The 25,290-nt window shown below is 51.2% G+C and overlaps 8 protein-coding genes across 8 annotated transcripts; 4 read left to right on the top strand and 4 right to left on the bottom strand.

Moving 5' to 3' along the window:
• Window positions 1-4: 4 nt before the first annotated feature.
• Window positions 5-7,790, top strand: tor (putative TOR pathway phosphatidylinositol 3-kinase TorA). Its single transcript, XM_073711566.1, has 5 exons — window positions 5-248; window positions 313-1,264; window positions 1,314-7,002; window positions 7,057-7,611; window positions 7,667-7,790. Exons 1-4 carry the CDS (start codon window positions 122-124, stop codon window positions 7,444-7,446), a joined length of 7,158 nt encoding a protein of 2,385 aa, XP_073570636.1. The 5' UTR covers window positions 5-121; the 3' UTR covers window positions 7,447-7,611; window positions 7,667-7,790.
• A 102-nt stretch (window positions 7,791-7,892) lies between these two features.
• BJY04DRAFT_190873 (uncharacterized protein) lies at window positions 7,893-9,951 on the top strand. Its single transcript, XM_073711565.1, has 4 exons — window positions 7,893-8,281; window positions 8,346-8,775; window positions 8,829-8,965; window positions 9,017-9,951. The coding sequence occupies exons 1-4, from the start codon at window positions 7,995-7,997 to the stop codon at window positions 9,792-9,794; spliced, it is 1,632 nt and encodes a 543-aa protein (XP_073570635.1). The 5' UTR covers window positions 7,893-7,994; the 3' UTR covers window positions 9,795-9,951.
• Window positions 9,952-9,980: 29 nt separating this feature from the next.
• BJY04DRAFT_190871 (YwbE family protein) lies at window positions 9,981-11,006 on the bottom strand. The gene has a single exon (XM_073711564.1). It carries the CDS (start codon window positions 10,901-10,903, stop codon window positions 10,391-10,393), a length of 513 nt encoding a protein of 170 aa, XP_073570634.1. The 5' UTR covers window positions 10,904-11,006; the 3' UTR covers window positions 9,981-10,390.
• A 619-nt stretch (window positions 11,007-11,625) lies between these two features.
• On the top strand, window positions 11,626-12,884 carry BJY04DRAFT_228178 (putative NAD binding Rossmann fold oxidoreductase; the record flags this gene model as incomplete). The annotated part of the gene is made up of 2 exons (XM_073718785.1): window positions 11,626-12,090; window positions 12,144-12,884. The coding sequence occupies exons 1-2, from the start codon at window positions 11,764-11,766 to the stop codon at window positions 12,882-12,884; spliced, it is 1,068 nt and encodes a 355-aa protein (XP_073570633.1). The 5' UTR covers window positions 11,626-11,763.
• A 1,004-nt stretch (window positions 12,885-13,888) lies between these two features.
• BJY04DRAFT_190869 (inositol oxygenase) lies at window positions 13,889-15,132 on the bottom strand. Its single transcript, XM_073711563.1, has one exon. The coding sequence runs from the start codon at window positions 14,969-14,971 to the stop codon at window positions 14,042-14,044; it is 930 nt and encodes a 309-aa protein (XP_073570632.1). The 5' UTR covers window positions 14,972-15,132; the 3' UTR covers window positions 13,889-14,041.
• A 259-nt stretch (window positions 15,133-15,391) lies between these two features.
• On the top strand, window positions 15,392-16,602 carry BJY04DRAFT_71033 (putative glycerol dehydrogenase). The gene is made up of 3 exons (XM_073720913.1): window positions 15,392-15,515; window positions 15,565-16,248; window positions 16,308-16,602. Exons 1-3 carry the CDS (start codon window positions 15,452-15,454, stop codon window positions 16,502-16,504), a joined length of 945 nt encoding a protein of 314 aa, XP_073570631.1. The 5' UTR covers window positions 15,392-15,451; the 3' UTR covers window positions 16,505-16,602.
• Window positions 16,603-16,827: 225 nt separating this feature from the next.
• On the bottom strand, window positions 16,828-19,854 carry BJY04DRAFT_218968 (uncharacterized protein; the record flags this gene model as incomplete). Its single annotated transcript, XM_073716444.1, has 1 exon — window positions 16,828-19,854. One exon carries the CDS (start codon window positions 19,852-19,854, stop codon window positions 16,828-16,830), a length of 3,027 nt encoding a protein of 1,008 aa, XP_073570630.1.
• Window positions 19,855-20,321: 467 nt separating this feature from the next.
• On the bottom strand, window positions 20,322-23,985 carry BJY04DRAFT_228176 (uncharacterized protein; the record flags this gene model as incomplete). The annotated part of the gene is made up of 5 exons (XM_073718784.1): window positions 20,322-23,390; window positions 23,430-23,477; window positions 23,511-23,524; window positions 23,558-23,762; window positions 23,793-23,985. 5 exons carry the CDS (start codon window positions 23,983-23,985, stop codon window positions 20,584-20,586), a joined length of 3,267 nt encoding a protein of 1,088 aa, XP_073570629.1. The 3' UTR covers window positions 20,322-20,583.
• Between the last annotated feature and the right edge of the window lie 1,305 nt (window positions 23,986-25,290).

Raw genomic sequence — 25,290 nt, 5'->3', positions numbered from 1 at the left:
TTCACTGCTCTCCGTCTCACTTAAACACAAGTTGCCCCCCTCTCTCGCTGATGCTATCATTGCCACTTGATTGCCCCTAGAGGCTGCTGTCAAATGCCCCCCCTAGGGTGCGGTATCAAGAATGGCGCAAGCAGGTCCCATCACGGACGTCACCCAGAGGCTCTTCATCGAGTTGAAGTCTAAGAGCGAAGATACCCGTGTTCGAGCTGCCTACGAGCTTTACGAAAATGTCCTTGCCATCTCAAGAGGTAGCCTGAGCTTCGGACTATTTTCAGACATCGTCAGGAGCTAATTTGTGACCTCTTCTTCTAGATTGGCCTCCCGAGAAGTTTATCGAGTTCTATAATGCCGTCAGTCAACGCATCGCCCAACTCGTCGTCACCGGTAGCGACGCGCACGAGAGGATAGGCGGTCTTCTTGCCCTCGATCGATTAATAGATTTCGATGGTGTGGATAATGCGCAGAAGACAACCAGATTCGCTAGCTACCTACGAAGTGCGCTCCGCAGCAGCGACAATGCTGTCCTCGTCTACGCAGCGCGAGCACTTGGCCGGTTGGCGAAGCCCGGTGGTGCTCTTACGGCGGAACTAGTCGAGAGTGAGATACAGTCCGCACTTGAATGGCTTCAGTCTGAACGACAGGAAGGCCGGCGATTCGCTGCTGTGTTAGTCATTCGAGAGCTTGCTAAAGGATCCCCCACGCTTCTATATGGGTTCGTTCCTCAGATCTTCGAACTCATATGGGTTGCCCTCAGAGACCCGAAGGTGCTCATTCGAGAGACTGCCGCTGAAGCAGTGAGTGAGTGCTTCGAGATTATCGCCGCAAGAGACATGCAGGTCCGACAGCTCTGGTTTGCGAGGATATACGAAGAAGCGCTACTAGGCTTGAAGTCAAATAATGTTGACTGGATACATGGGTCGCTCCTGGTCCTGAAAGAGCTTCTCCTCAAGGGTGCTATGTTCATGAACGAACATTATCGAAATGCGTGTGAAATTATTCTTCGCCTTAAGGACCATCGAGATCCCAAAATCCGCACACAGGTTGTGCTCACAATTCCTATCCTCGCCTCCTATGCCCCTGTCGACTTCACTGAAACATACCTCCATCGATTCATGGTTTACCTCCAAGCCCAGCTCAAGAGGGATAAGGAGCGAAATGCTGCTTTTATAGCTATTGGGAAAATCGCGAATGCAGTTGGTGTTGCCATTGCACAATACCTAGATGGTATCATAGTCTATATTCGAGAAGGGCTAGCTTTGAAAGCGTAAGTACAGGTTTCGGCGAATTTGCTTACATTTGCTAACTATTAAAAGGCGAAATCGAGCTGCTATCAATGAGGCGCCGATGTTCGAGTGTATTAGTATGCTGTCGCTGGCAGTCGGTCAGGCACTTAGCAAGTACATGGAGTCGCTCCTTGACCCCATCTTTGCATGCGGCCTGAGCGAGTCTTTAACCCAGGCGCTTGTGGACATGGCTCATTACATTCCGCCGATCAAGCCCACAATCCAAGTTAAGCTGCTGGATATGCTTAGCTTGATTCTCGACGGGACGCCTTTTCGACCATTGGGATGCCCAGAAAGTAGGCTACCTCCTATGCCGTCTTTTGCCAAAGACTTTACACTGCAAGACCTACACTCCGACGCCGAAATTGCATTAGCCTTACACACACTGGGAAGCTTTGACTTTTCCGGTCATATCCTCAACGAGTTCGTTCGTGACGTGGCTATACACTACGTCGAAAACGACAATCCCGAAATTCGAAAGGCTGCCGCTCTCACCTGCTGCCAGCTGTTTGTGCATGACCCGATCATTAACCAGACAAGTAGCCACTCAATACAGGTTGTGAGTGAAGTGATTGACAAGCTGCTGACCGTCGGTGTTGGAGATCCGGACCCTGAGATTAGACGTACGGTTTTGTGGTCTCTCGATCGCAAGTTTGATCGGCACCTTGCACGACCAGAGAATATTCGGTGCCTGTTCTTGGCTGTAAATGACGAGGTATTTTCTGTCAGAGAAGCTTCAATATGCATTATTGGTCGCCTCTCAAGTGTCAACCCAGCCTATGTATTCCCACCTCTACGGAAGCTGCTGGTGAACTTGCTCACTGGCCTTGGATTTGCAAGCACTGCCCGCCAGAAGGAAGAAAGCGCCCAGCTTATCAGCCTGTTCGTTTCGAATGCGACGAAACTTATCCGGTCGTATGTTGACCCAATGGTGACTACGCTGCTACCAAAAGCAACTGATGCGAATCATGGCGTTGCTTCTACCACGCTAAAAGCCGTGGGAGAACTTGCAAGTGTTGGAGGGAGCGATATGAAAGCCTACTTACCCCAACTCATGCCAATCATTCTGGACGCATTACAAGACCTTTCTTCCCACGCCAAACGAGAAGCAGCTTTGCGAACACTTGGTCAAGTTTCCAGCAACTCTGGCTACGTAATAGACCCTTATACTGAACACCCTCATCTCCTTGCCGTCCTCATCAATATTATCAAAACGGAACAGGCAGGATCACTTCGCAAAGAGACAATCAAAGTCCTTGGAATCCTTGGCGCCCTTGACCCTTACAAATACCAGCAAATCAGCGAAGATGCACCTGATATTCACCATATCAACGAGGTGCAAACGGTCTCAGACGTCAGTCTCATCATGCAAGGTCTTGCTCCGTCCAATGAAGAATACTACCCTACCGTTGTGATCCATACTTTGATGCAGAATATTCTTCGCGAGAATTCCCTTGCACAATACCATTCCGCGGTCATTGATGCAATCGTCACGATTTTCAAGACATTAGGCTTGAAATGTGTACCTTTCCTTGGTCAGATAATTCCCGGGTTCATATCAGTGATACGAAGCTCGCCTTCTAGTCGACTTGAATCATACTTCAATCAAATGGCAATTCTTGTCAACATCGTCAGGCAGCACATCAGAGCTTTCCTTCCTGATATCATCGAAGTGGTTAAAGAGTTCTGGGACTCATCTTATCAAGTTCAAGCAACCATCCTTTCACTTGTGGAAGCAGTAGCCAAATCCCTTGAAGGTGAATTCAAGAAATACCTTGCCAATCTGATTCCGCCAATGCTGGATACCCTTGAGAAGGATAACACTCCCCGCCGGCAGCCATCAGAAAGAATCCTGCACAGCTTTCTAATATTCGGCCCGAGCGGAGAGGAGTATATGCATTTGATCGTACCGTCGATCGTGCGTCTGTTTGATAGAGCTCAGAACCCAGCGAGCATTCGAAAGTCTGCTATTGACAGTCTAACCAAACTTTCAAGGCAAGTCAATGTATCTGACTTTGCATCCCTGATCGTCCACTCCCTGTCTCGCGTTGTTGCTGGCAATGACCGCATGTTAAGGCAGGCTGCTATGGATTGTATTTGCTCTCTAATATTCCAGCTTGGCCAAGACTTCAATCATTACATTCACCTCCTTAACAAAGTCTTGAAGCTCAACCAGGTCAATCATGTTAATTATCAGATCCTCGTGACGAAGCTGCAAAAAGGAGACGCTCTTCCGCAAGATCTCAACCCTGATGAAAGCTATGCACCGCTAGCGGATGATGCAAATTACGCTGAGATTGGCCAGAAGAAGATGGTGGTCAACCAGCAGCATTTAAAGAACGCCTGGGATGCGTCACAGAAGTCAACACGAGAGGATTGGCAGGAGTGGATTAGGCGCTTCAGTGTCGAGCTACTGAAGGAGTCACCTTCGCCTGCCTTGCGTGCCTGTGCCAGTCTGGCAGGTATCTACCAACCACTCGCCAGAGATTTGTTCAACGCGGCTTTTGTGTCTTGCTGGACGGAATTATACGATCAATACCAGGAAGAGCTGGTAAGGTCAATTGAGAAAGCATTGACATCCCCAAACATCCCTCCAGAAATCCTTCAGATTCTTCTCAACCTTGCCGAATTTATGGAACACGATGACAAGGCGTTGCCAATTGACATCCGCACGCTAGGCAAATATGCTGCCAAGTGCCACGCCTTCGCAAAGGCACTCCACTACAAAGAACTTGAGTTTGAGCAAGATCAGAACTCAGGAGCGGTAGAGGCCTTGATCACAATTAATAACCAACTGCAGCAATCCGACGCCGCTATTGGTATTCTTCGAAAAGCTCAGGCTTATCGGGATGTTGAGCTCAAAGAGACCTGGTTTGAGAAGCTTCAACGTTGGGACGAAGCTCTTGCAGCCTATAAGCGCCGTGAGAAAATCGACCCAGATTCCTTTGGCATCACCATGGGAAAGATGCGCTGTCTCCACGCCCTAGGAGAGTGGAAGGTCCTGTCCGACCTTGCCCAAGAGAAGTGGAACCAGGCTTCTTTGGAACACCGAAAGTCTATTGCTCCGCTTGCTGCGGCAGCTGCATGGGGTCGACGCCAGTGGGAGTTGATGGATTCATATCTAGGGGTCATGAAGGAGCAATCACCAGACCGCTCATTCTTTGGTGCTATCTCAGCAATTTACAGAAATCAGTTCGATGAAGCCGCGAGATACATTGAGAAGGCGCGCAACGGCCTCGATACGGAGCTCTCGGCGCTGCTTGGGGAGTCATATAATCGTGCCTATAATGTGGTTGTTCGTGTGCAGATGCTTGCTGAGCTTGAGGAGATCATTACATACAAGCAAAACGTTGGTGATCCAGAGAAGCAGGAAGCGATGCGGCAGACTTGGAATAGGCGCCTCCTTGGCTGCCAGCAAAATGTCGAGGTATGGCAGCGCATGCTTAAGGTCAGAGCACTCGTCACTACGCCACGAGAGAACCTTGACATGACAATCAAGTTTGCCAATCTGTGCCGTAAGTCCAACCGAATGGGTCTTGCTGAGCGGTCTCTTGCGTCGCTGGAGACAGTCCTTGCTGATGGCAATGGTGGTACGCGGACTATCTCTCCTCCCGAAGTCACTTATGCTCGCTTGAAATTCAGCTGGGCGACTGGCCGCCAACGCGAGGCTCTTGGAATGCTTAGGGACTTTACTAGCAATCTCACCGAAGACTTCACCCGTTTCAATGCTCTTGTGGCCTCACAATCGGACCACAACGGCATCAATGGCGTCAATGGCATTACTGAAGGCAACCATACAGACGTTATGGGCTTGAGGGAGCGTGTTGGAGATGTTAACAAGTTCCGAAAGCTTCTTGCTAAGAGTTATCTTCGACTCGGAGAGTGGCAGACAGCCCTTCAACGGGGTGATTGGCGGCCAGAGCATGTTCGTGAAGTGCTCAATGCGTACTCGGCAGCTACCAGATACAATCGCGACTCCTATAAAGCTTGGCACTCATGGGCTCTAGCGAACTTTGAAGTCGTTACGACAATCGCCAACCAGGCAAACAGAGATGGCGGGAACATGGCATTGGTGCCAGGACATATTGTCACTGAGCATGTCATTCCTGCTATTCGTGGCTTCTTTAGATCGATCGCGCTTTCATCAACCTCATCCCTGCAAGATACCCTGCGTCTGCTTACACTTTGGTTTAACCATGGTGGTGATCAGGAAGTAAATTCTGTTGTTACAGAAGGGTTCAATGCCGTAAACATTGACACATGGCTTGCTGTGACGCCTCAACTCATCGCCCGCATCAACCAACCTAACTTTAGGGTTCGCAGCTCCGTCCATCGCCTGCTAGCTGAAGTTGGCAAGACGCATCCCCAAGCTCTTGTATACCCGCTGACTGTTGCAATGAAATCGAATGTCGCTCGGCGCTCACAGTCTGCTAGCAATATCATGGAGAGTATGCGGCAACACAGTGCCAACTTGGTGGAACAAGCAGACCTTGTCAGCCACGAACTGATCCGAGTAGCTGTTCTATGGCACGAGCTCTGGCACGAGGGGCTAGAAGAAGCTTCACGACTTTACTTTGGCGATCACAACGTGGAAGGAATGTTCTCAACCCTTGCGCCCCTTCATGAGATGCTCGATAAGGGCGCCGAGACGCTACGCGAAGTATCATTTGCTCAGGCATTTGGACGCGATCTGGCAGAAGCCAAGCACTACTGCTTGCTTTACCGCGAGACGGAAGAGATTGGTGATCTCAATCAAGCGTGGGATCTTTACTACACTGTCTTCCGCAAGATTAGCCGCCAGTTACCGCAGTTGTCCACCCTAGACTTGAAATACGTCTCGCCTAAGCTGAAAGATTGCATGGATCTTGACCTAGCTGTCCTTGGTACATACCAGAGCGGCAGGCCTATTATCCGTATTATCAGTTTCGATCCTATCCTGCACGTTCTTCAAACCAAGAAACGGCCACGCAGGATGACGCTGAAGGGCAGTGATGGTAGTTCATACATGTATGCGCTGAAGGGTCACGAAGATATTCGACAAGACGAGAGAGTCATGCAGCTGTTCGGCCTGGTCAATACTCTACTTGACAACGATAGTGAGAGTTTTAAGCGGCATTTAACTGTGCAACGATTCCCCGCCATTCCTCTGTCGCAGAATTCGGGTATCATTGGATGGGTCACTAACAGTGACACTTTACACGCCTTGATAAAGGAATACCGAGAAACGCGCCGGATCCTGCTAAACATCGAGCATAGGATCATGCTGCAAATGGCGCCTGACTACGATAACCTGACGCTTATGCAAAAGGTTGAGGTATTCGGATACGCCATGGACAATACAACTGGAAAGGACCTGTACCGCGTCTTGTGGCTGAAGAGCAAGAGCTCTGAATCCTGGCTTGAGCGACGAACTAACTACACTCGCTCACTTGGCGTCATGTCTATGGTAGGTTACATCCTTGGACTTGGTGATCGTCATCCGTCGAATCTTCTTCTCGACCGGGTGACAGGAAAGGTAGTCCATATCGATTTCGGCGACTGCTTCGAGGTCGCTATGCATCGCGAGAAGTACCCAGAGCGTGTGCCATTCCGCCTTACTCGTATGTTGACGTTCGCAATGGAAGTCAGCAATATTGAAGGAAGCTACCGTATTACTTGCGAAGCTGTCATGCGGGTAATCCGCGAGAATAAGGACTCCTTGATGGCTGTTTTGGAGGCTGTAAGTTTCCTTATGAATCTGAACCTGAGCTTGCTGTTTGCTAACCTGAATTAGTTCATCCACGACCCGCTTATCAACTGGCGTCTCGGAATTCGCGAGTCCCCTGATCGGATGCCGTTCAGCGCGGAACGACGTCAATCGATTGTTTCAAATTCCAACCTTGAGCATGGTGTTCAGCCTAGCAACTTCTCGCGCCACCGCCGCCCTTCAATCTTGGAAGGAGGCATTCTCGACGCCCAAGAAGGTGTGCCTAACGAAGCACGCGAGGCTCAAAATGCAAGAGCTCTGCAGGTGCTTGGACGAGTCCGGGAGAAGCTGACTGGACGGGACTTCAAGCCCAGCGAAGAGCTCAACGTGAGCGATCAGGTTGATAAGCTTCTCGCACAGGCAACAAGCGTCGAGAATATCTGCCAACACTGGATCGGATGGTGCAGCTTCTGGTGATTTCCTTCTATTCCTTTTGTGGATATTCGTATTCAGGGTTTTTTGATGGCGATGATGGGTTGCATGGTATGAGTTTTATGATTTCGGCTGTAGCATAATGGTCCTTCTGCTCTGCCGTCCTTCAAGGGGAAGACTGGGTGGCTTTATGACTGTTGTAATCTCGTTCTAGACATAGTTAGCATTCAAATGGCTATATACCGCAGTTTTTTGTCACACGCACGTGCTCGACTACGCCTGGAGCTGACCGTACTCCTTCGTAGCTTTAGGCTGAGATGGGCTTAAATACAAGAGCTCAAATGTAATTGGACATACTCCGTACTGAGCGCTTTGTAAAGAGCTCCTGGACTCTCCTTTGTGCTTGTCCAGCTACGTCACAATCCTTTGATGAAAGCCGGAGCCGAGGTCACGCGTAGGTAGGTAGGATCATCTACACCTCCGCATCGGCAGCCTCCTGTGTCCTTGTCCTTCATTTCCTCCATAATCTTGAGCTCCAAGTGCTATACCATCGCGCTCTCGATTCTCAGCAATCTCATAAAAATAGGAGCATCATGGCATCCGCTCCGCAACCCGATCCTGGGGTGCACCCGGTTGTCTGCAACGCCCTTCGCGTCTCTCTCAGCGCCAAAGAATACAAGATCCTCCACGACTATGTTCGTAATTCTTCATCCCTCCAAGGCAAACTACCGTCACCAGCAAAGTTCGAAGCGATCACTCGCTCTAAGAACAAATACAATGAGGCTGCAATGCGAGGATCGTTACGGGTGTTTTTGGCGTCGGGAGCATTGATGAAGCTCGTCGACTTTGTGATCGGTCGCATCCAGAAGAATCCAGCGCTGTATGAAGCTCAGTTCTTATGAAGCTCTGAGAGGAGATAAGGCTTGCTAATCACTTTGGTATAGGAAGAAGCCCCGTACTAGTCTCCTCCACTCACCAAACTTCCGCCTTTCCCTTTCCCTCTCATTGATGGTCCTTTTGCACCGGCTCCTACATCGCTTCTTCATTCGATTGCGCTCGAACCTACGAACCGATGAAGCACAACCATTTCGTGAGCGTAACCCGCGGGTCTCAAAAGCATTGACATCGCGATATGCGCCCGCGGTCGGTGCGAGTTTGGCCGGTCTTGCGCTAGGAATCTGTACACAGAACCAGCTGCGGATAACGGTCGCCATATTCGCAGCTACACGAGGACTGGAGTCGGTTTACAATGTGATGGATGAGAAGGGGTGGCTCGTGAACCGTCCGTGGTGGTTTGGAAGCTGGTTGTTGATGCCTGCGTCGCTTGCGCAGTTAGTCCACGCTTTCGTATTTGATCGAGAGGCTACGCCCAAGGTTGGTTTAATATCATTCAGTATGCGGTTGTGGCAGCGGCTAATTGCTGTCAGTGGTTTGGAAATTTGATCCTAAAGTATTCCCCGAGCTATATCCACGACCGACCGGACGCTCTGCCAGTACAGTTTTCCTGGCCGGAGAAGGATGAGATCGTGGACTCGATTGCATCAATTGCCAAACTTCGCTGGCCGTAAGTCTTGCCTTCTATGGAGGGGCATTCATAAAAATACTGACAATACAGGACGTTTGTGTCGCCTATTCTTCACCCCGCGACTCCCAATGTCCTCCCATCAGGACTCACGTCTATCTCACCAATAACTGGATCAGCTCACCCATCAATCGCTCACCTCTCATGCGCTCTGCTCCATCCCAGCAGCCCAAGCTGCGGCACAGCACTCATACACCACCTGCTCCTCTCCATCTCCGCTCTCGCACGATTGTTCACAGCGCTCACCTTCGCCCGATCCCTCTTAAATCTGAAAGCCTGGCTAAACCACCCCATCTCAGCCGTGAACGCCCTCTCCAAACAAGTAATCACCCAGACTGCCGTCCTCTCAGCAGCAATCGGGACCACCTGGGGCACCGTCTGCCTCTGGAACAACATCCTCCCCCGGTCTATCCTCCCAACCCAGCGCTTCTACCTCAGCGGCGCACTCGCAGGCATCCCCTTTGCCTTCCTAGGAAATAACAACCGGAGCATCTTCCTGTACTTTTTCAGACAGGCTGTTGACTCGGCTTGGAAGGCTGGTGTGAAAAGGGGACTTTGGAATGGGTGGAGAGGCGGCGAGGTGTGGCTCTTTGTGGTTGCTTGGGCAGTGTTGGGCAGTTCGATGGACTGTCGGCCGAACTCCGTGCAGGGGCCGTCGGCGAGGAAGTTGTTGGCTTGGATGAGGGGGGAGGGGTTTGTTGATCCGATTGAGAAGCGGAGGAGGCGGGCTGCGACTGGCCCTGCGAGTGGAAGCGGAAATGGGGCAGAAACGGGAGTTGGAGCTGGAATTGGAACTGGAAGTTCTGCGTGACCTTTCTATTTTTTATGATATCAGTGTACAGTGGAGTTATTGGTGGAGTAGCAGGAATGGTAATTTTCCCCGCATGAGGTCGGAAGTGTCTTCCACCAGACCGAGGTAGATTTATGAAGCTTCAAGGGCCAACTGCCTGTCATATGCAGCACCACAGTTAATGCATGTATATGCTATAATATTTCTTCCGACTCACTAGAAAACTTTATCAGACACATCTAGCAGGTATCTCGTATGCCAGCTCATGCCTCCTCGAAGTATCGACGTGATTCATTCGAGTAGGTAGTAAAAACTCTTTCTCTAAGTCACCACCCCTCATGGAACTTGGATTTCTTGGATTCGTGCATCTTCCCAGCTTCAGCTGGTTTCTGTGTTGATGAACAGGCTTCACGGCCTTGATCGAGATTCGAGAGGCACAGCAGGAGATCTCCGAGAAGGTAGTATACTACGCACAGCATTCCTCCTCACTCTTAATAACCAGAACCACTCATAGATTACTACCTGTGCAGCCCTTCGGGAATCGACTCAAAAGCGTAACCATGGTTTGGGAGTTGTGCTCTATCCAAAGACCGTACGGTTGACGAAGTCCCGTCGCCTCAGTCAAAATGGCTCGACACATGGTGCGCAACTGCTGCCTCATCACCTTCAAAGTCGCCGCAAACCGGGCAAGTTACGACTGCTGAAGCCTGAGGAATGGGTTCTTCAGCTACTTCCTCATGCGCATTAGACAACTGTCGATTGCCTCTCCCATTCCCGCTCTTCCCTTTCCGTCGCGGGTTTTTGATATAAGCATCCAGCCCAATCTGCTCAGAGGGAAGTTCCGTCGTAGGCTTCGCTGTTCTCCTCGAAGCCGCAAATGCGGGGCCAGTCATTGCTTGAGGGAGTGAGGCCTCGCTCTCCGTCCCTGTCGCAGTCGCAGATGCCATAGATTGAACCCTGCCAACACGCCCATCAGTGAGCCGAACTTTGATACCGCGCGGGTGATTTCCGCGCGTGAGGAGGGTGCCGACAGTCCCTGACACGGTTCGACCAGTCGGTTGATCGGCTTTGAGGACTATGTTCACAGATGCGCCGGGAATGACTTCTGTTGTTGTTGGGACACGAGGCATATTGCTGGTGCAGGCTCCGGTGTCTCATTCATCGGCTATTGATATAACGTAGTTTTCCGTGGGTGGCCCTTGAGGTAAGAACCTCCTACAAGACACAGCTTGTTGAGTATAAGTTGAATTCGGAGATCGAAGACTCCTAGGCCGCGGAACATTTGTGTGTCACATGATCATTGACTAAGCAGCATAGCAATCATCGAAAATATGATTATGCAGACTGGAGCACAAGTCCGAGACATCGAAGTAAGCTTAGAGAAAATAAGAAATAAAATTACGGTCGGCCTTGTTGTATCTCGATAGAGTTGACGAGTTGAAACTTGAAACGCGTAAAAAGCTCGCCGGCCTCGGCGTCGTTTCTTGGTAGATCCTGGGGAAGCTTGGGGCCTCAGTTCTAGAGGCTGCTTGACGGTCACGAGTCATGACCCTTGTGATATTCAGAGACCTGGAAGAGGAAGCATAGTGCTGGTTGACCATGAGAGGTAACAAGTATACAAATCAAACGAAGAAGATTTTCAAGAATCTCCATTGACCCATTTTGTGAAAATGTGCGGAGAAACCCCATGGCAGCGGGAAAGGCAATATTCCCCGCATGGAGATGTCGGAATCGTCTTCTCTCTCTGGAAGCTATTTTCCGGCTTCTCCACATTCGGACATGGTCCTGCTCTTCTTTTTGCTTTTGTTCCATTGATTGCACTCTCCAACGTCGCTGGTCGACGGAGATCAGACCGACTTTTGACGCAAGCTCCAGACTTAAAATTCCTCGCTCGCTGTTTACCTACTTTCCCTCACCTTAACCCTTTTTCTTACCCCATCTCACGCAATTGCTCCTTTACCTTCATTCTTCTCCTTTTCGCCAGCTCACAATGACCGCTCAACGTCTCAAGATTGGATGCGCAGGCCTCGGCCGCATGGGCAAGCGTCATGCCCTCAACTTCCTCGAGCGTACTCCTCGCGCTGAACTGGTCGCCGCCAGCACCCCCGACGACACCGAAATTGAATGGGCTAAGGTCCACCTCGCTCCGTACGGGGTGAAAATCTACAAGAACTACGATGACATGCTCAAGCACGAGGGACTTGAAGCTGTGGTCGTTGCTTCAGCTACAGCAGTCCATGCAGAACAAGCCATCAAAGCCATTAATGCAGAGAAGCACGTCCTCTGCGAGAAGCCATTGTCCACCAGCGTTGAGATTGTATACTTCCACAACCCCATCTTTGCATTGTGAGACATAGCTAACGAGAACAGTCACAATCTGTTCTCGATGCAGCCAACGCAAAGCCTCACCTCAACGTCATGTGCGGTTTCTCTCGCCGCTTCGACGCCTCCTACCGCGATGCTTTCGTCAAGATGTCCTCCGGTGCCCTCGGTACACCCAGCGTCATTCGCAGTCAGACATGCGACAAGCTTGATCCCACAGGCTTCTTCGTGGCCTACGCTGAGTTCTCCGGCGGTGTCTTCGTCGACTGCTCCATCCACGACATCGACCTCACCCTCTGGTTCTTCGGGCAAGATTCAAAGGTCCGCTCCGTCTCCGCTGTTGGTATTACCGCCGTGGAGCCAGATCTCCGCAAGCACAACGATCGTGATAACGCTGTTGGCCTGGTTGAATTCTACGACGGAAAGATGGCATACTTCTATGCTAGTCGCATGATGGCCGCCGGTCAGGAAGACACCTCCGAGTTTATTGGCACAAAGGGCAAGGTCACAGTCAACGCACAGCCACAATTGAACCTTGTACAAACGTTTGATGCTGGCGGTATCAAGAAGGAGATCCCTCAGCACTACTACGACAGGTTCGAGTATGCTTTCGTTACAGAGGCTAACGAGTTCACCGCGAGTGTCTTGGACAAGAAGCCTGTGCCACTGAAGCTTGACGGCGCTGTGCAGGCTGTGCGCATTGGCGCTGCGCTGCAGGAGTCCCTTATCTCTGGGGAGAAGATCTTTTTCGATGAGAATGGGAACCGTCAACAGAAGACGAAGCTTTAAGTATCCATGTTCACGATTTTATGAACGCGTTCTATGGGCTTGGTATATAGGGTATAGAAAATGTGAATAGACTTCATTCTCTATTATACACACTCATATTGACCCATCAAGCGTCGGAGACCAAAACTAGCACCTCGATGTAGTTTCTCGTCCTTGGAGAGTAGCTACGCATCCCCTCACTACATAACCCTCTAGCCTGCCGAGACGCCGAGACTTACTCACTACGGGCAATAATCAGTTCAAGTGGAGCTTACCAATCTAAGTAGGCAGCGCCGCTATATCACTCGTCGCTATAAATGCAACAAGACCATGAACAAAGCTCATAGACAACATTCTCCAAGCCGGTACTCACTTAGCCTGTCTGACTTCCATTCAAGATATTCTCCTAAGACCCATACCGCCACCAATCACTAAATTAGGGCACCATGGGATTGCTCCTTCCTCCACTGCCATTACATCGTACCTTCCTTTTAAGTTTCTAATCAAAGCGGGAAGGCGCTATAGGCGACGCGTGGGTTGTTCCTTCCCCGTTAGCTTGGAGCGTGCCTTCCTGGTTTAGCGCATTGACGACGAGGAAGGTGCGATGCGCACCCGGGTCCTTCCTTCGTAAGTCAGACCGTGCCTTCCTGATTGGATACGTTATCATGGCGAAGAAGGAACGATGAGGGTGGGTTGCTCCTTCCTCAGCAGGGTGCATCGTGCCTTCCTACTATAGCACGTGAACAATGAGGTAGGCACGATGGGTGTCAGTTGCTCCTGCTGAATTAGATTATAACTTCCTCTGAAGGTCTTGATATGCTCTCAAAATGAGGCGGGTGCAATGGAGGAGAGGGGCGGGCCGCCTTTTCCTCGCTTCGAGGGGATACCGCCATAGACCGGGTATTTAGTGGCTTGTTTTTCTTGTATGGGTTGGGCAGCATGGGAATGGCCATCATACCAAAGCGTAGGTTAAAAGAAGAGAGAAGCATGGCGAGAGCAAAGATAGAGGTTTGAATATGCTAATTGTATATTTCTTATTCATTGGAAGTGTAGGTATCTATATCAAAACGTCGAAAATGCAATTTTTGCAGGCAATAGTATCCAAATACAATTCATCATCACTCATAAATAGAACAAATCATAACCAAGATCATCAAGTAGTATAGTGGGCAAGTTAATCACCACTTGATAACCTTGTTCGGGAAGAACTCATCAATCAACTCCAGATAGTAGGGCTTCAGCTCCTCCACACTCGGTACCTCATCGCTCTTGCTGTATAGATCATATGGATTAAACGCCTTGACAGCCTTGAGCATCGCCTCGTCCTTCTCATTCATGAGGTGGTGGTAGGCGCCGGCGTTGTGCCAGGGGTAGAACGAGTGGTAGCGGATCATGGCGAGCGCTTCGTCGGGAAGGGTTGATTGCTCCTTTGCAACGTGGTATAGATACTCGTCGTGGCCCCAGGAGAGCATGACATTGTCAAGGCCACAGCCAGGTGTGTAGATGCCGTTGGGAGTGGAGTAGATCGGGTGTCCAAAATCCTCGTTATCCTTGAAGGATTCGGATCCGTAGATAATGCGCTCGTCAAAGCCGCAGCCGACAGGGAATGTATCGCCGACGACATCCCATTGTCCGCGGGCGTCAAAGAAGAAGAGCAGCTTGCCAAGATCGTGGATTAGACCTGTGAGTTGCATCCAGCGGGGCTTGCCATCACGGCGAATGGCCTCGGCCGATTGGAGGAGATGCTCGATTTGGGAGAGCGAGGTATCGGGGTCACTCTCGTCGATCAGGGTGTTGAGTTTCTCAATCGCATCCCACACGCTCATCTCGGCGCGAGTCTTGGAGTGAAAGTCATTTCGGGCCTTCAGGTTGTACGCAACAGTCTGCTTGGTGTGCTGTTCCTTGTAGAAGTTCTTGACGCGGTCGCAGGCGTCCTCGTACTGCCGGAATTGGGTCTTGTCTTTGTTCTTGTCGAACTCGGATTCCTCGTACAAATCCTTGTCGGTCTTGCCTTGGGCCTTGAGGTTCTGCTTGAGGACGTTGACATTGTCAATGGCGTCAGAGAGTTCTTCGAGGGCGGCGCCGTCAGCGTTGGCGTGGGGGCTCATCTTGGTTTGATATTCAGATATGAAGTTGGTAATGAGAGAAAGATGTTTGGTTGATGATGATGAGTAGCCAAAGCCATCGAGAAAAGGATAAGATATTTATTCTCCATCGTGGCGAGAGGCAGCCCTGACGATTTCCGAATGTGGTGCGTGGTGAAGCTGTTCGAAGCGGATTCCAGAATCCGTGCTCAAGAGATGGGAACTGGTTTCCGAGATGCCCCTCATACCGTCATAATCTGCATTAATTAATCCTCTTAATGAACAATTACATAAGAATTCAGGGACAATGCTCGGAATGACTCCGGTTGATGGAAGAATTCCCGGGGGAATTTACCCCGACCTGCCCCTCCCCCTCCTTGCCCAGCTATGTAGTCGGGTCAATTTCACCGGGGTATAACACTCCGTTGTCCCTCTTTTCTGTTCATTTGCTTGTCTGTCCTTTTCTCCCTTCTCCTCCATCAAAACTCATCAATTGCAGTCAAAATGTCCATCGCAGACACCCGCTACACCCTCAACACCGGCGCCGAGATCCCCGCGCTCGGTTTCGGTACCTTTCCCCCACCTTTAAACTCCATCCAGAAAACTAACTTCCCCAGGCACATGGCAAGGCGCCCCCGGCCAACTCAAAGAAGCCGTCTATCACGCCCTGAAGTCCGGCTACCGCCACATTGACACCGCCCAAAACTACGGCAACGAAGAGGAAGTCGGCGAGGGTATCGCCAGAGCCATCGCCGAGGGCGTCGTGACGCGCTCTGAGATCTTCGTCACCACAAAGCTCTGGAGCACATACCACACGCGCGCGGAGCTCGCCCTGAACCAGTCGTTGAAGCGTCTGGGTCTGGACTATGTTGACCTCTACCTTATGCACTGGCCGCTGGCTATGAACCCTAACGGGAACCATGATCTTTTCCCCAAGCTGCCTGATGGGAGCCGTGACTTGGTAAGAGATCACAGCCACGTCACGACGTGGAAGGCGCTGGAGGATTTGATTGCCAAGGTTCCTGAGAAGGTCAAGGCGATTGGAGTGTCGAATTACTCGAAGAGGTATCTTGAGGAGCTGCTGCCTCAGGTGACGATTGTGCCTGCGGTCAACCAGATTGAGAATCACCCTGCGCTGCCGCAGCAGGAGATTGTGGATCTTTGCAAGGAGAAGGGGATCCTTATCACGGCTTATAGTCCTTTGGGCAGTACCGGGTCGCCGCTGTTTAGTGCCGAGGCGATTGTGACTGTTGCCGAGAGGAAGGGCGTCAGTCCTGCTATTGTGTTGTTGAGTTGGCATTGTATATCCCCCCCTGTCCTTTCTTGGCTTGAGATGATGGATGTGTGCTAACTTGTGTAGTGGCCCGTGGCTCATCTGTCCTCGCGAAATCAGTCACCCCTTCGCGCATCGAAGAGAACAGGAAGCTTGTCAAGCTTGACCAGGAAGACGTTGACTTGATCAAGAAGTACTCAGACGACCTGGGTGCTAAGAAAGCGTTCCAGCGCTACGTCTACCCTCCATTCGGGATTGACTTTGGCTTCCCTGATAAGAGCTGACTGCACAATACCCCTGGCGGTAAACTATAGTATAGAATGTACATAGAAGGAAATATCCATTGAAACTGGCATATTCATGTCATTATTGCGTCATGAAGCTGAATAAATCAAGAAAAGAAAAAAGTCTACACTCTGTACATGCCATCCAAATGGACGTTCAAAGGATAGATACTCTAAGTATCCCAAGTCACGGCCCTCTCGTCCTATCTTTCTAGACGAAGTAGAGAAAAATACAGCCGGAAAGCCAACACCATCGACATAGACATACTCCGTAAGAAGACAGCAACTAAACAAGGCGCTGGCGACGGAAACGTGAAACGAGACTAATGCTCAAACCCCACCCACTCCCTCTCAAGTACAATTTCCTCCAACTCGCTGCCATCGTCCCTGTAGCCCCTTACCACCTTGCTATAGAACTCTCTATAGCACAGTTCGCGAACCTTATCTGGGACGTGCACAGATCTGACAGTGACGTCGTCTTCTGCATTTTCCTGCTCCTTCTCGGTCTCCTGCTGGGTCTGGGCCTGGTTGTTGTTCTTGGATTTAGCTTTGGCTTTGGCTTTTTTGTTCTTCTTGCCCGATTTCTTGGGCTTGGATTTCTTGCTTGCTTTGGCTCCGGGGGTGGAACCTGAGCCAGAAGCACCAGTAGCGGTTTTGGTGTTGGTGTCGCCCTCATTCGCAGTAGTCTGATCTTGTCCTCCATTCTCGAACCTATCCGGCGGTAAAGACGCAATAACACCTTCTGCATACATTTTTAATGCGCTCATGCGTCTCTTTTCCCTTTCAAGGATAATATCCTGCGCAAGACTAGCTGTCATAGCTCCTCGACTAACCATAGTTTCAAATGCAAGACCTAGTTCGATAAAGGGGAGGCTTAGGAGGATAGCGGAGGTTATGAAAGACGGGTCTAGAAGGCCTTCTTTCTCTTTCTCCTCTTGGCATTCGACCTTGGGAGAAAGAGGTGAAGAAGATCCATCATTACGGCCAGGTTCGTTGGTAGTTGCAGTTGCAGGAGCGGATGGGGAAGTGATTTTGTCGGGGGAAGGAGCAGGAGCAGGTATCGAACCGAAAAGGTAAGTAGCGAGAGCTGGGTTCTTTGCTAGCGCGTCAGAGCAGTGCTTTATAGGTTTGGCTGGGGTCTTTACGCTCTCTTCTTTGGCTGGAGTGAGCTCCACGCCGGCTGAAGCAGTATCTCCTTTGGCTCGGTTGCTAATCACAGGCCCTTCTCTAGCATTAAAAGTTGGTGAGACGGGCTTAGGCTCAGGTGAAGACTCCCTTGCTGGATCAGGAGTGTGAAAGACTAGATTTTCCGGGATTCGATTGGGAATCTTATCGGAGTGTGCCCCATCATGCAGTCTGAACTCCGGGGTGATGTGGTCAACGAGAAAGTTTAGCACTGCGGCAATGAGCCGGCGAGACCAGTCCCCCTTCAGGAGCGGGATGGGGTACGACGGCATACGAGCCGCGGTGGGATCACTGGCTGTGATCAGGGCCTTGACGGAGGGCTTGACGGAGTCATTATCATTAGTGAGCTCAGCGGTGTTGGTATCGTTATTATTGTCGCAGCCGGATTCCTTGACGTCAATGGCACGCCCGCCAGAGGGCCCTTCAATATGTGCTCGCCGCGAATGAGCTTCATCGTGTAAATAGGACGGATCATTAAAAGGAGAGTCGGGGAGAACAACAGCGAACTTCTCCGCTTCGAGCCCAAACGTCAGCATCTGCTCGACAGTTTCCCAGCTCAGAAGATCAAGCGCCAATCTAAATCCCTTACTCTCAATCTCAGGGAGGTAGAAAAACGTTCCACAGACTGCATATCCCAGTGCCATATCCAGCATTACAGAAGGCAGCGGAAACGGGTAATCAATTTCACATCCTGGCTCTGGATTAGGAACATACCCCAGTCCATCCAGTGTAATCGACTTAATGGTATTGGCGCTCATGAGCGGCTTGCCATACAAATAGTGAATGGCCTGCTCCCAGGGTTTAGGGTGGAAGAAGTTTTCGCACGCACAGGCCCGAATCTCCTTCTGGTACTTGCTGTACGAAAGTAGAGCCGTGATGAGCGGGCTACGCGCCACAACACATCTATGGACAGCCAAGGATATCGGATGCCACTGCTCATTCTTCGAGTCGAGGACGAGTGTGAGGTCTGTCATGTGGTGACACTCCATCATTTGGATGAGGTTCTTAGAGAGGTCAATGCCTGCCTGTACGGCGAGGGTTTGTTCGTCTTCGGCGCCGCCCATGACGACGGGCTCGGCAGCTCTGTAGGGGGTGGGCGATGCCGGAGTTACCTTCAGTGCCACGCCTGAAGGCTGGTCTGGGGTTATTGAAGAGGCAAGGATGGAGGTTGTTTGTGGAACTGCATCGATAGGAGGACTAGTGGGAGGAGGCGTATCGCCAGCGAAGGAGAGAGTCTTCGACTCGGTGTCAGCGGCATCACCATTGGGTGGATATGGATAGTCGAGACGGCAGTTGCAGCAATCTCCTGCATGATGCATGCAGCAGCACGAGCGTTGAGGAGGGCAGCCGCAGTTTGGAGCGGCCGGTCTATGCACGCAGCACGCCGCACTGAACTGGCACAGAAACCGGCCGTGAAAATGGCAGAAGGGAACATGGCTGTTGCTGATGGCTTCAGTGTCTCTTTTATTCTGGATAGGGGCATTTGGATTGCCGCTCTTGTTATGGTCATCCTCTTCAGAGTGCTCATCTTCAACTCCAGCCTCGGTATTCTGGCCATGAGGCGAAACACCACGATCACCATACACAACGATCACCTCATGTACTTTAGTACACTGCTCATCTCCTCTTTGCTTCTCTACAGAAGACCCTCTTTCCCCTCTCTCTTCTGGCTTCTCTTGCTCGTCCTGTTGAGCTGCTGTGTCAACGTCACCACTCTCAATTTGAGCCTCAACCTGAGCCTCATTCTGCTGTGCATCTCGTGGACGTCCATCCACTTTCCCTTCATTTCCCACTCTCTTATTCTTATTCTTGTCTTTAGTCGTCTTCTTGTTCTTCCCTTTCCCCTTCCCAGCTCCAGTCCCATCAACTTGGCTCATCCCCACATTCGTCGAAACAGACCCAGACCCAGACATAACCACAGACTCACTCTCAGCCTCAGAATCCGATACAGAACGGCGAGTAGGGTGAAAAGGGGTACGAGCTCGAGCGTCAATACGCTGAACGGAGGTAACACGCCCAGTAGAAGGTTTCCAAGCCGTAGGAACACTGCACGATCGCTCCCTCGGATCCAGAGTCAAACTCTCCCACTCGATGCCGAAAAACTGATTGAATGTTTGGTGTGTGTAGGGGAGTCCGGAAGCGCAAAATGATTCGCGGCGTCTCATAACGGGAGGTAAGAATGAGATAGGACGAGGTGAGATGTAGAGGGTACGAAGGAGTGACGATGTAGAATGAAAAGGCTGGATTGGCGGGACGGCTCTATATGAGGTATCTTGAATCGCGAAGATGAGGTAGGTAAAGATGGGGCACAAGGCTGTCAATTATGGAGGAAAAAAGACCTGTGTGTTATTGTGGGAAGACAGGCGGAAGAGAAAGCGGGAGAAAGGCTTTGGGAGTTCTTTCCAATATATCGCTGTTACTGTTATCGCCGGGGCGATGAGTTGGTGAAAGGGGTTGTGCTGGGCTGTTTACCTTTTCTATCTAATTTTGGGCTCTATTAAGGTGTGCATCCAGCATGAATTATCCTGAGCTTACCCTTAAGCTAACTCTCAGGGATTATTGATACTTTATTTCTATACATACTCTGGAACACATGTTTCTGAAGCTTCTCATGCATTATCTTTGTATAGGGCTTTAGATACACGTGATAAAACCAATCTCCTAACTTTGTTCATAGTCCACAAGCTCAGGAAAGATCACAGCACAAGAGTAAACAAATATAAATAGAGTATTAGTCTATTATCACGACTCAAACAGAATAGACTAGCTAACTCTCCGCTCAAAACAACAGTGGTATCTCTCATCGACCCAAAACAGACCAGGTATCTTAGTTACAAGTTACATCAAACAAAATGAAGCGGAAGAAGATATGCCAAATGAACGTTCAGAATCAATCAAAACATGCCCCCGTCCATGGGAACGGGCACTCTGGGCTGATAAGCTGAAGGTGCCGGCGACGCGCTAGCCGACATGGTCTGGCGCGAACGGATAGAATGGAGATCGCCACCTTCGCTTGAAATCTTTCGCAGGCGGTTTCGAGGCCGCGAACGCTTCTCGGTCTCATCCTCAAAGGTGCTCTGCTCTGGGAGGAGCTCTCCGTTGGTAGGGGGTAGAGGAATGGTAGAATCATGCTTGTCGCCCTTGAATGCTCCGATGATGGTTTGGGTGGTTGTTTGGCGGCGGCGTCGGGGATTCATGGGAGGTAGAGGAGGGGTCTCCATGCCGTTGCTGAGGCTGGCACCCGGGGGAAGTCCGACGGTGGGAACATTGGAGGTGCAGGAGATGAAGGTGGGTTCGGAGATCAGTGATTTGTCAACAAGGCGTTTCTGGAGGGCGTTGTGTCCTGCAGCACGCTGCGGTAGAGCTTGCGCATTTGGTGGGAGGGTGGGAGGTGCGGAGGCATCACCATTGATATCGTGGAGAGGTGGTGTAGCGTTAGCCGAGAACGGCGGTGCGGCAGGAGATGGGCGGGGGGCAACACCGATCAGTGGTGAGTTGGTGGCTACGGGCGCATGGAATGGACGGTCGTGGACTGGTGTTGCAGACCGGCTCTCTGGGCGGTATCTGCCAGATGCTGATGAAGAGGCCCTATCAAACACAGGACGGTCTTGAGCCTCGACGGAGGGGCGGGTAGATGAGGATACAGAGACCACACCACGTCGTCCGTTTCGAGATCCGAAGCTGTGGTCAGAGGCAGTGTCGTCCTCCTCCAATGTGCCAAGGTCTTCTCGCTCGCGGCGGGAACGGCTCTTGGAACGACCAGAAGCATCCGAGCTCGAGCGATCCCGATGTGACCGGAAACTCGAGTGAGGAGACGCTCCGCGGCTGCGGCTAGACTCTCGAGAATCATCATGGCTTCGGCGGCCGAAGCTAGTGATTCTAGAGCGCATGGACCGTTCTCCTACATGCGGAGAGCTAGAATTACCGTGTTTCCCAATATGAGGGAAAGGCATCCGCTCATCCTCTCCCCAAGGGTCATCTGTGACCAGAGCCGGGGTCGACGAGTTGCCTCCGAAAGGAAAGCCTTTCATACCACGAGGCTCAGTGCGGTTGAAGAGATTATGTTTAGCAGACTTGTTCTTTAGAAGAGCAAATGCGTTTCCAGGCTTAGGCCCGATATCAGGGGTTTGACGGCCAGAAACTGGGCTAGCTGCGCGGCTTTCATTTTCGGCAAAATCACGCAGCTTTTCTTGAACCCTTCGTCGCCGCTCGGCAAGCTCAATAGCAAACTCTTCTCGTTCTTTCTGAGTTTCCGTGCTTCCCTCGCGCCGGTGTCCGTGGACAAGGTCAGCTTGCCATGCGGGAATTGGTGGTGGGTTGACGGTAGGAGGTCGAGATAGCAGGTCAGAACGAGGCTGTTCCGAAGACTCCCCAAAAGAACCTTGCTCTGTTGATTTAGGGAACCGGGGAGAAGGTGGTGGCATAATGGAAGATTTGTCACTATCTTGTCGGAGATGTGCGCGCACAAGCCCACTAAGGCCGAGTCCCGCAGGGATGGTCGGTGAGTCAGGTTTCTCTGGAATGCTAACCGGCTCTGGAGCGCTCTCAGTGTGCTCGGCAATCGGCTTAAGATCACCAAGATCGGAATAGCGGACTTCAGGGAGCGTGTTATGGTTATCCTCCCCAGTGGGCGTGGAAGGCTTAGATGGCGTGTTGGATCGGAAGGCCGGGTGGTCATTGTGGATGGAGTAGTCATCTCGTGAAAGTAGTCCATATCCTTCATCTTCTGTCTCGCTTGGGCTCGAGTTGTCGAAGAATGTGCCAACGTACCCCGGCCTGGCAGGGGAAGCGTTTACACTAGCAGCCGCAGACCGACTACCAGGGCGCTGTGCCTCGCTGTAGTGAGAAGACGCGGCAGATCCCGATCGCGAGCGGTGGCTAGCATTTGAGAAACCTCGTGAGCGCGTCGCAGTATCCTGAGGAGGTGCAGGTGCGGGAGATTGCTGTTGTAGAGGCGGGGTATTTCTTCCTTTGAACATCTGCAGCTGGCGACGCGAGAACTGGTTCTCGTCGTAAGCTGTGCGTGGCTTGTTAAACATACCCATAGCAGTGGCCTTTCCCCGGTCTTCAGGTTGCAGAGCAGCCATCAGAGGAGCAACTTCCTCGTTCTCGCTAACAGGAGGGCTTAGCGGGGGCTGGCCGAAACTGGGAGGCTTCAGCTCAGAGTCTATTGGAAGCCGTGTCGGTGAGGTGGCAGAGAGCGGAGGGCTGGTCGGACGAGAGGCAACAGGCGATGGTTCAGCAATAGCCAGCTTCTGCAGTCTGTCGCGCAGATTGACTGCGCTCCGAGAATAGTTGCGGTTGAGAGAAGGTATCTCTGGGGTACCTGCGCGCTGGCGACTCAGGCTCTCCAGCCGATGCAGAGCGGACGCCTGCTGGTTATGAACAGACTGCTCCAACCCTTGGCCGTAAAGGCGACGCGTTCTGACCGAGCCTCGCTCCGAAGCCATCGGACCTGGAGGTTTTGAAACGACAGACTCCGCGCTGCTATAGTGTGTTTGGGCAGGAGATGTCGCCAATGGCTGGTCGTCAATGGACGTCGCCGCAGTCGACATGCGACCATTGGCAATGGGGCCGGAAGCAGTCGAGGAATAGGTGGTGCGATGCGTCGATGACACACTTGATAGTGCATCTTCGGATTCATGTGGAGAGTAGATCGGTTGCTCGTACTTTTCCGCTTCACTAGGCTTCGGTCGAAAGACTGTCTGATGAATGTCATGTTCGTAAACCGCGCGACCACCACTGCGACCAGACCCAGAGGACGCGATCTTATACACCTTCTGGCGCCCTCCAAACAGGTTGTTTCCTTCCGTTCGACGACCCCTGCTCATTATACTACCGTGTTGTGAGTCATCATCACCGGTATACCCATCGCTTCCTGACGCGTACGAGCCCCGTCCGAGATTAAATGACGGCCGACCATCCGACACTTCGTCGATGTCGGTAAGAAGGGAGGGATTGTGTCCGAAGAGGTTCAATCGCGAGGCGCGTCTGGGAAATAGAACGCTGTCATCGCTGGCTTTTCCGATCAGCGATTCAGGGTCGTCCTGTTCTCGGAGCATGCTAAATCGAGCTGAGAGCTTAGGCATGAGCAGGCTAGTACGGAAATCATCTGTTGATGGTAACGCGGAGGAAAGGTCAAGGTCGAGTTCGGCTTTCGGCTCGGCTTCCTTGGTAAAGTTTTTTTTCAAGATGGCGCCGAACGAAGTTGCTGGGCTATCGGGGAGCGACGGCACTTCCTCCTTGACCTCCTTGGCCTTCTTCGACTCCTTCTTGGACTTGCGAAAACGATTCATTGTGATGGACGGCGAATATTCCACCAGGGAATTTTTGTATAGGGGGTGAGATCCACGAGATGCTCAAGCCAGTCTTAATAAGTCAGAACAAACGCTCATGCGGTGCTGCGGGACGCGACATAGGGGCACCTACTGAGCGCGGATCGAAGCGAAGGGGAGCAACACACGAATGGTGGCGAAAATGGTGATATAAATGAAAAGGAGATGTCAATGACAAATGATAGTATCAAATCATGCCCTGAAGCAGACTTGCGGAGCTGGTCCGTGGCCGTAGTCGATCTGTTGTGCAGATGGGTTCAACGAGTGGGACGACGACAAAGTACATAGAAAAAGATAGCAAACAACCCTCGTCGATTCCGGAGCCGAAGTTGAGCTTTGGACGATTTATTGGATAATAAAGCAGCCAGACTAGACGAATTGATGAGGGGGGTTGGTAGCTGAGACGGAGCAAGAATGTTGCGTGTGGCTAGAGCGACGGTGCTGATGGTCGTAAATGGCGGAATATCTGATCCGGGTGCAAAGGAATGACAGGCAGGGCTGGCTGGTTGAAGGAGAGACAAAAGTTGAGGTCGTTGGAAGAGAGAAGGAGAGGAATGAAGGACAAGGACAGGCTAAGGATGAAGAGTGAAAGTTGGGGGATCCTTTCAAATTCAAAACAAATCTGATGTGCCTCCGGTAATAATAATCTTTTGCTTCTACTCACAAAAATCCAGGCTCTAGACTCTCTCGCGCGGGCTGTTTTTCTGGCTATTTTCTGGTTCACGGGGCATCGATCGTCGCTCTTTTAACTCCGTGTCCACTGTCCACCCAGGTAATTTGTGTGGGAAAGAATGCAATTGCACCCACTTTCTAAGCATCCACAGCCCACACAGAAGGTGTACTCTGATGATCCGAAACCAATTCGTCTCGCTGCCCTTATCACGAAGGTATCGAGGTCACAGGGCTTTGGTTCCTAGTACAGTACTGACTCTGAGTCGAAGGTATTATTGAAATGGATTAAGAATGGTTGACCCATGGGCGCGTTTCCCCTTGCATACCGGCCCCACAGAACCCGTTCCCGGCCAATAAGCTTCTTTATATTGCATCAACTTCGGAGACCTCAAAGTCGACTCAAGGCGAGGGAATAAAATCTCAGGGCCGGAGAGTAAAAAATAGTATAGCGGACAAGCTTAGAGGCTTCTAGAGGACACAGTGTAAGTACGCCAGAACCAAGTAAGTCATGATATCATCATTAAGACATCAGTGCTAAATCTTGTTACTGCTCACAGTTCCAGTTCTTGTTTTCCTGCCCAAGGTGGAACCATT

Source organism: Aspergillus karnatakaensis (assembly GCF_047715665.1).
Source record: "Aspergillus karnatakaensis strain CBS 102800 unplaced genomic scaffold BJY04scaffold_28, whole genome shotgun sequence".
Lineage (NCBI taxonomy): Eukaryota > Fungi > Ascomycota > Eurotiomycetes > Eurotiales > Aspergillaceae > Aspergillus > Aspergillus karnatakaensis.
The sequence above is the reverse complement of the archived record's forward strand: the minus strand, read 5'-3'. Positions and strand labels throughout refer to the sequence as shown.

Coding starts and splice junctions, on each gene's coding strand:
- tor (XM_073711566.1), top strand. CDS start 122: ATGGCGCAAGCAGGTCCCATCACGGACGTCACCCAGAGGCTCTTCATC. Junction 249..312: donor TGTCCTTGCCATCTCAAGAG/GTAGCCTGAGCT, acceptor CTCTTCTTCTAG/ATTGGCCTCCCGAGAAGTTT. Junction 7,003..7,056: donor TGATGGCTGTTTTGGAGGCT/GTAAGTTTCCTT, acceptor AACCTGAATTAG/TTCATCCACGACCCGCTTAT.
- BJY04DRAFT_190873 (XM_073711565.1), top strand. CDS start 7,995: ATGGCATCCGCTCCGCAACCCGATCCTGGGGTGCACCCGGTTGTCTGC. Junction 8,776..8,828: donor ATCGAGAGGCTACGCCCAAG/GTTGGTTTAATA, acceptor AATTGCTGTCAG/TGGTTTGGAAATTTGATCCT. Junction 8,966..9,016: donor ATTGCCAAACTTCGCTGGCC/GTAAGTCTTGCC, acceptor CTGACAATACAG/GACGTTTGTGTCGCCTATTC.
- BJY04DRAFT_190871 (XM_073711564.1), bottom strand. CDS start 10,903: ATGCCTCGTGTCCCAACAACAACAGAAGTCATTCCCGGCGCATCTGTG.
- BJY04DRAFT_190869 (XM_073711563.1), bottom strand. CDS start 14,971: ATGAGCCCCCACGCCAACGCTGACGGCGCCGCCCTCGAAGAACTCTCT.
- BJY04DRAFT_71033 (XM_073720913.1), top strand. CDS start 15,452: ATGTCCATCGCAGACACCCGCTACACCCTCAACACCGGCGCCGAGATC. Junction 15,516..15,564: donor GATCCCCGCGCTCGGTTTCG/GTACCTTTCCCC, acceptor TAACTTCCCCAG/GCACATGGCAAGGCGCCCCC. Junction 16,249..16,307: donor TGTGTTGTTGAGTTGGCATT/GTATATCCCCCC, acceptor TAACTTGTGTAG/TGGCCCGTGGCTCATCTGTC.